We start from the raw sequence: 8,336 nt of genomic DNA on the forward strand, positions 1-8,336 counted from the left end.
TCTTTCCAACACTTGATATTTTTAAATGATGGACTTCACTGGTTCAGTCTTTCTTTAGGTAAGCGTCTACTGAGCATCTCTCGTGCTAGCCACACTGGATACAAAGCAAGCATGATACCATCCTGCCTTCAAGGGATTCATAATCCAGAAGGGGAGACAGGCGTGTAAATAGAAATTCACGGTTCCTGGGGGAGAAATGGCACAGAGGAAACCCAGAGAAGGGAGTGATCTTTCAGCCTGATCCTGATCCCTGGGTTGAGATGCCAGAGAGCTGGCGCGGTCATACCTCTTCCCATCTCTCACCCAGCTGCCTGGATACACAGCCAAGCATTTGGCCCCAAGGACACAGCGTTGCCCTCCTGAATCTTTGGAAAGATTCAACAAAGATTTAGTAGCACATGTGCCAAATCTACTAAGCTGAAGGTTTTTCTGCCACTCTGGTGTGTAGCTTTGCATTTCCAATTACGATATTTTATTTAATCTATGCTCCTGCTGGGTTTCCCTGGCAAGGCTGAAGATGGGGTGCTTTTGTTTGCTTGGGTGGTTCAAGCTATTAATCTGTGTTTTGTGTGATTGCAGCTCCTTGCCATAATCTTCTTTGGATGAGGCTGGATGCTTTGTTTTTTTTTTATTTTTGGCCTCCGGTGCTATAAGGAATTCTTAGATTGATTGATGATTTTTTTTTAGTGTGATAATGTATTATAGGTTTTTTAAAAAGTTCATTTTCTTTTAGGAATACGTACTAAAATATTTACACATGAAATGACAGGATATCTGAGATTTGCTTCAAAATAAAACTTGGTGGAGGGCAGTGGGTAAGGGGTAGATGACACAGATTGGCCATGAGTTGATACATTGTTGAAGCTGGATGAAGATACATGGGGACCTATTATACTATTCTTTTAGGAGTTTGAATTTTTCTCTAATAAAAGGTTTTTAAAAATTCGTGGTTATCGTCTCTTGACATTTCAACCTGAAATGAAATCTTTGGTCCTCTTTCCAACACTTGTTCTTTCCAGTCGCCAGCAGAGGGCAGTGGGTAACACCTCACAGAACCTGCAGCCCAGATTTCCTTGTGGCCCTGGAGTGCCCCGTGCTGGTTCCCCTGAGGGCTTACTGCCTGCTTGCCTTTCTCTTCTAAAGATGCTTCATTGGATTGTGGAAGTCCAGAGTAGCAGAATGTGTGTACCCTGCCCTGAGGTTGCAGAAATTGTGGCAAGTGATAAGCATCTCTTCAAATTATATGTTTATAATTTGGGCTTACTTCCCTTATGCTCTGGCTTCTCTGGTTTATGGTGGTCGCGGGCTGTGATGAAGGCGGCCCAGGCCAAAGGGAGGAGTTTGTGAGTCCCAGAGACTAGGGTTCAAATTGCAACTTAACTACTGTGACTTGGGCAAGTTATCTTGTTTTTCTGAGTTTTAATTTCACAGGGATAGTTATACCTGCCTCACCAGGTTGTAAAAATCATATCTTAAGATATGTAAAAGCATCTAGCACTGTGCCTGGTCGTTCCTCTTTTGGTATCATTACCTAAAAGTTTCCTGACCTCTCTTTAGAATGTGCCACTTTGCACTGTCAAATTCAAATGGCTCACCTGGTCTCCAGCTGGAGTGAGCCGGCAGCCCTAGGCCCTGAGCGGCTCTGAGTGGCTCTTTTACTGCTTCTCTTTCCTCTAACTTCGCAGTGAGCTTCAGAGCCTCTGTCCTCCTGTGCTTTGTGCAGAAGGCGTCTCATTATAGTCGTAGCTGTTGTTGTTGTGTCTTGCTTTCATTGGTTCCATTTTCCCAAAATCTCCGAAGTTCTACCTCTAGGCCACTTTTCAGCAGCTGACGTATCATCTGCAGGGTGAGAAAAACCCAGTTATTTGGTCAAGTTTTTATTTCTTTGTAGCCATCATCACTCCTCCCCTTTACAACCTCCCTCTCAGAGTGGGGGTAAAAAGGAGATCCAGCCTTCCCCTTAGCCAGTAAATACCTCTTATATTCAAATACAGTTAAACTCAGGGGGATAGCTAACCAGGAGCTAAGCTTGGAGTGAGCAGACATTGGCTTGGAGTTGCAGTTAGTCGTTTCTTTGCTCTGTAACCTGGGCATGTTAATGAGCCCTCCGTCCTTGAAATGGTGGGGGTGCTAGTACACAGCTCACTGTGAGTTCCCTTGGGTACTCAGTGCCTAGCAGGTGCTTTATAAACTTAGCTGAATCTAGATCTAAAGATCACTCTATTCCTAGACCAGGTGGAAGCCAGGCTTCTCTAACCAGCCCAGAGGATTGCCGTTTCTCGTAAGCCGTGTCAGATAACACGGCAGCGTGTTCTCATGCGGTCCAACACTCTATCTTTATTTGTTCCCTTGAAATTCCCTTACCATTGATAGGCTCCTGTTCAAAGATGAGTACAGAAATGCTTCCAAAGCCAAACGCTATATTTTCCCTTTATCTTGGGAGTTATTATGCAGAAAATCATACTGACTTCTCTTAGACTGTGCTGTTAGGAGAAGAGCAGAGTTCTCCTCAGGGCAGCGATCGGCAGCTGGAGCTAGCCAGCTAAGGAGGAGCGAAAGATGAGTGTTCTCCTGTGGGAACTGGGAAAGACATGGGGGAATTTAGTGATTAGACTGAGGAGTAAGCAGGAGCCAGTCAAGGGGACGCCTTAAATTCCATGAAAAGGAATTCAGAGTCTATTTTGAGGCAGAGGGAAGCCACTGAAGGATTGTAGAAAGACCACTAGAGCTAGAGAATAGAGAACAGATTGAAGGCAGATGAAGCTATTGCTAGGAAACCGATTCGATGTGGTTGTAGCCAGCCTGGTGAGAAATTATGGCAGCCTGAACTCAGGTCATTGCAGTGGAGGTGAGAGAAGAGAGGCAAGCAGTGTTTAGAAGGCCAGTTTCTAGGTCTTGGTAATTTACTTCCCACTTGGTGGGAGGCGAAGGAGGGAGAGGAGTCAAAGCTAGCTCCCACGTCCCTGGCTTGGGAGCAGCGGACAGGGGTGCCATTCTCAGAGGTGAGGGAGGTTGAGGGAGGATGATGAGTTTAATTTTTGAAATCTTGCTTTATTTTTCCCCATCTGACTTTCTGGTCAATCAGAATTAACTCTGGGGGCAGATACCTGTTTACCTCTCCAGCTTCAAAAGATCCAACTGAATTCACAAGACAGGTTTAGTCTTGTTCCTAAAAAGATTCTGGGATGCCTCAGTTGGTCCTTACCAGCCCTTTCCTGGAACACAGTAGAATGGATCATTGATGATCCTCTGCATCTGATTTCTTATAACTAAAACATTTCGTCCATTTTTTGGTACCTACATATTTAAATAGGAAGAACACTTAATAATAGTTAAGATTTTTTCTGATGATTTGCTTATTGTTTAAACCTACAAGATCTTAACATAAGTTGTACTTCTGCCTCAGAAGAGATTTTCTTTGTAGATATTTATTTATAGTTGGCAATTAATTGGAAGAATGTTTGGGGGCCTGCTGAATTTTTCTCCTAAAGATCTGAAATACAGAATTATAGGAAGGTAGACACCTCACACAACCTAGTCATATCTCTGCTGCACATTGTTTCCTGGAGAATTTTGTCTGTCATTGGACCCATCAAATTTTTTTTTTTTTTTTTTTGAGGAAGATTAGCCCTGAGCTAACTACTGCCAATCCTCCTCTTTTTGCTGAGGAAGCCTGGCCCTGAGCTAACACCCGTGCCCATCTTCCTCTATATGTGAGACGCCTACCACAGCATGGCGTGCCAAGCGGTGCCATGTCCACACCCAGGATCCAAACCGGTGAACCCCGGGCCACTGAAGCTGAATGTGCGCACTTAACCACTGCACCACTGGGCCAGCCCCAGACCTGTCAATTTAAGGTCACACAGAGAATTCATAGTTTTGTGTCACTTTGCTGTAGGTCCCATGAAACAAGCTGGAAATCAACGGAAGAAAAACCTATGGGCCATATGTTGAAGTAGGTTTCTGTATGCTTCCAAAACAAAATCCTGACTTTAGATACTAATCAAAATTCGTAATGACTAGCTTTAGGTAAATAAGGATCTGTCTCAAGTGAATATATCTAAAGAGATCCTGCATCTTCATCCATCAAGGAAGGAACAAAGATGATGGTGATGGTTCTTGGAGTCAGGTTTCTCTCTTAGCAGGCTGTCTTCCTTCAAAACACATTCTAAAGGCCAGCCCCGTGGCCCAGCAGTTAAGTGCGCATGTTCTGCTTCTGTAGCCCGGGGTTTGCTGGTTCAGATCCCAGGTGCAGACATGGCACCGCTTGGCAAGCTATACTGTGGTAGGCATCCCACCTATAAAGTAGAGGAAGATGGGCACGGATGTTAGCTCAGGGCCAGTCTTCTCAACAAAAAGAGGAGGATTGCAGTGGATGTTAGCTCAGGGCTAATCTTCCTCAAAAAACAAATGAAACAAAACAAAACAAAACCACATTCTAAATGCAGATTTCCTAAATCACCATCCTTTTCTTTAAAAAGTAAGCAGAAACCGAAAGTAAGCTTAGTGAAGACCAAGTAGAATTCTATGGACTGTAACCTCTGAAGGCAGAGATCATAACTCATTCGTACTAGTATCTCCAACAGCCAGCTCAGTGTCTTGTCTGTGTCGGTGCTCAGTAAATACTTGTTCAGTGTATTTCAGTGACTGAATAAATGACAGATTCTAGATCTCCTTATAGTAGGAAGAATCTCCCTATATACAGAAAAGTGCACAAATCATAAATTTGGTGAATTTTCACAAAGTGAACACGCTCATGAACCCAGAGCCCAAATGAGGCATAGAACAGAACGACTCCCTCAGAAGCCCCCCGGTGCCAGTCACAGTCACTGCTCCTCCGGGAGGAACTGCTCTCCTGCCTTCTGATGCCATGCTTCTGTTTTCCCATTTTTGAATGTCATATAAATAGGTACTCTCTCATGCCTTTCACTCCTCATGACATCCTCGTAGCATCAGTGAGATTCATCATGGTATTGGGAGTAGCAATGGTTCATTTATTCTCATTGCAGCTAGTCCATCGTACGAATACACCACGTTTATCCATTCTGCTGTTGATGGTTTCTTGGGTTTCCAGTTTGGGGCTGTTGCAAGTAGTGCTGCTGTGAATGCTTTGTGCCTGTCTTTTGGTGAGTGTGTGTGTGCATTCTGTTAGGTATACACGTAGGGGTAGAGTGACTGGATCATAAAGGCTGTGAATCCACAGCTCTGGTAGATCCTGCCAGACAGTTGTCCAGACCCCGCTCCCAGCAGCAGAGCTCCTGTGGCAGCCCCTCCTTGGCAATGCTTGGGGTTAGACGTCTTTTTCATTGGAGGCCGTCTGGTAGATGCGTAGTGGTATCATGTTGGAGTTTTCATTTAATTTTCCTAATGACTAATAAAGTTGGGCATTTGTTCATATATTCATTTGGATATCCTCTTTTGTGAAGTGCCTATTCTAGTCTTTTGCTCATTTTTCTGTTGAGTGATCTGCCTTTTCTAACTGAATTCTCCATATAGTCTGGATATAGGTCTTTTGTTGAATGTATGTAATGCCAAAGTCTTCCACTCTGGGGGTGTCATTTCACTCTGTTAATGGTGTCTTTTGGTGAAAAGAAGTTCTTAATTTTACTTAGTCCACCTTATCAATTTTGTCCTTTATGGTTAGCAGCTTTTTGTGTCCTATTTAGGAAATTCTGCCTACTCCAAGTTCACGAAGTTTGTCCTCCACCTTTATTGGAATTAGAATATTAAGGCAGAAAAGATCCTTCACTTTAATCTGTTGTTCTTAACCTTTTGCAAATGCCTGCTCCCTGTGAAAATCTGACAAACTCTGGGCCGTCTGCACAGAAGTGCACTGTACACGTGCTCGGCAGACTCTCCTGCAGTTTCCAGGAGTTCACAGACTGATTTCAGGGGGATCAAAGCCTGCCTGTGGGCCCCACGTTAGAGCACCCCTGGTCTAGTCCAACCCGCTCATTTCGCAGATGAGGAAATCGAGGCCCAGAGAGGGCGAGTCCCACTGTAAGGTTGTGGCCCAGCTGGGACTAGAATGCGGGTCTCTTGATTCCTATTCCAGTGCTCTTTCTAACACAATTCCCTGCTGCAGTTTTTCTGAGAATATTTCTCTGGCAGAGCCTTTGAAGGGAGGGACTGTTTTTAATTACAGAGGTTTCTATCCGCTAGCAGCAAAAATGGCTACATGCTGACGCTGATGTACATTGTGTATTTACCTTAAATGTTAAGCTCCAAGGAGCATGTGAGTAAGGTTTTTGAAGTTGAGCTGGGACTTGTGGTCAGTGCATCTTTCTCTGGCTGTGACTCAGTGCCCCGGGGTTGCTGCGTTGGACTTACTGTGTGCAACTACCTGTATTCTGCTTAGTGTCTTGATTGTTTCTGGCTAGAATTTTAAAAAGCACGTTATGCAATAAGTTTCCAGTCTCAATGCTCAAGTGGCTGAGGTTTACCAGAGTGGTTGCTCCAGGGAGAAAATTAAAAGGGGTGGAGGCAGGGAAAGGAGCTCTGAGTTTCTCAATTAGGCCATGTCAGTTTGCAAGTAGTCGGTCAGTAGACAAGCCAGGCCAGAGTTGCTAGAAGTATTCGCTAATAATTTTACTGGTACCCTGCCTTTTTACCTGCCACTGCCTGCAGTAGCCTCTTAAAAAGCCCTAAGCAGACTAGGCAGCTTGCAGGTAATGTGGCCAGGTGTTTTCAAGAGATCGCTCAAACCGCAGTGCTGGGAGTCTCCAGAACAAATCCTGTTCCCTCGTCAGCCGAGCCTACAAAGTACACTGCCAGGGGTGTGCATTTCAGACTTGCAGCACAGCCCACAGTTTGTATCTCATGGTGAAAAACACTGTTTGCATCTTTGGACCACACCCTGAAACACAGACTAAATGACTTCATCTTCAACACAAAGGAAGTCGAGCCGTGCTACCATCTGCAAATAGGATCCTATTAGATCTCACAGACAAATGACACCCCATTTGTTCTATCCCCTTTTACTTCTTCCATAAGCCCCCAGAGAGCCTCTTCTCCGGTTTCATCAGGTACTTGTGATTAGGTAGATGCAGGGTGCTAGAAGGTCAGATACCTGAATGAGGTGCATCTTCCATCTTTTCAGAAGTGGTTACTAAACACCTACTATGTGCTGGGTACTGTACGAGGTGAGGGGGATACAGGGACGAATAGGACAAGGTCCCTATCCCCAAGGAGCTCCCAGTCCAGGAGGAGGGACGGGTGAGTAAACTGATGGTGCCGTACCATGTGGTACGTGCTGTGTGAGAGGTCAGCACTGGTGCTGTGGGACAAGGAGGAGCAGGGTCTGAATCACCTGGGACGTCAGGGAAGGCACTGCTGGAGAAGAAGTCTCAAAGGGGACTCGGAGGCTACCAGATGGGAAGTGATGGAAACGAAATTCCTTCTGGGCAGATCAGCGGGGTACACCGTGACACAAGCACTGAGCTGGGGGAGGTTGGGTTGTGGGCACTGGGAGTTAGAAAGGGGCTGAGGATGCCCACTCACATCCACAGTCTTGTCTTTGTTCGTCCTTTCTCCTCCTTTTTAAAAGAGCTGCTAAATTCAAAGGCTGCCACTCTGCTCGTAAGTCAAAGATGCACTCACCCCAGAAGCTCGGGTGCCTTTGGCCTCCATATCACTGCTTCAACAGATGCCTGAGTCAGAATCTCTTCGCCTCCTGTCGATCATGGTGACCTTTAATAACCTTTGGCTCCCGGGGTCTCCTGGACCCTCGGTCAGCCCGTCACTGCTCCCTCCAAAGACAAGTCTCTGGTCCGAACATCACGGAACCTCCAGCTGTAAGCCTCAGTTCTCACTGTCTCTTCTTTTCTCTTTTAGGCATCAAGAAATCAGTGATTTATAGTTCACTAAAACTGCATAAAATGTGGAAAGGATGGCTGAGGAAAACGTCCTGATTTTGGTTGCTTTTATATATGTTATGTATAGATGAATAAAGTGATCATTTTTGACAGGACAGTGTTACTTTGACCCATTGCTTGAATCTGTAGTTACTTTGGTTTGCATAATACTTGATTTTTTAAGTATGTATGTGTCATACTTGATTTTTTAAATGTATGTGTGTGACATTTTTCCAGGGGGACCCAGATACCTTTGAGGACTTACTGTGAGAGGAGAAGAATCCTCTTTCCGTGCAAAACCATCTGGGTCCTGCTGTCATAAGAACGTTAGCTGTCGTCTGCATTTTTTGTACTTGAGCGTTAGAGCCCCAAGAAACGGTGCGTACACTCACAGACCTGCAGCCCAGGGGTTACAGGCAGGGAGTCTGGCTCCTCCGCCTAGTCTCCCCCCTGTTCACTGGACTTTTCCAGTGGGAGCTCAAG

At 45.2% G+C, this 8,336-nt stretch overlaps 1 protein-coding gene across 4 annotated transcripts in view; it reads left to right on the forward strand.

The window, feature by feature from the left end:
• Window positions 1–7,969, forward strand: part of TAMM41 (TAM41 mitochondrial translocator assembly and maintenance homolog) — a 46,681-nt gene extending 38,712 nt beyond the window's left edge. For all 4 annotated transcript variants that reach the window (XR_011526866.1, XM_008538116.2, XM_008538117.2 and 1 more), the window contains one exon: window positions 7,834–7,969. Coding sequence is in view for 3 of the 4 variants with exons in the window: in XM_008538116.2 (XP_008536338.1) it covers window positions 7,834–7,910 (77 nt within the window). In the remaining variant the exon portion in view is untranslated. The remainder of the gene's footprint in view (window positions 1–7,833) is intronic.
• The last annotated feature ends 367 nt before the right edge of the window (window positions 7,970–8,336 follow it).

The sequence above is a fragment of the Equus przewalskii genome, chromosome 15 (assembly GCF_037783145.1).
Source record: "Equus przewalskii isolate Varuska chromosome 15, EquPr2, whole genome shotgun sequence".
NCBI classification, from domain to species: domain Eukaryota; kingdom Metazoa; phylum Chordata; class Mammalia; order Perissodactyla; family Equidae; genus Equus; species Equus przewalskii.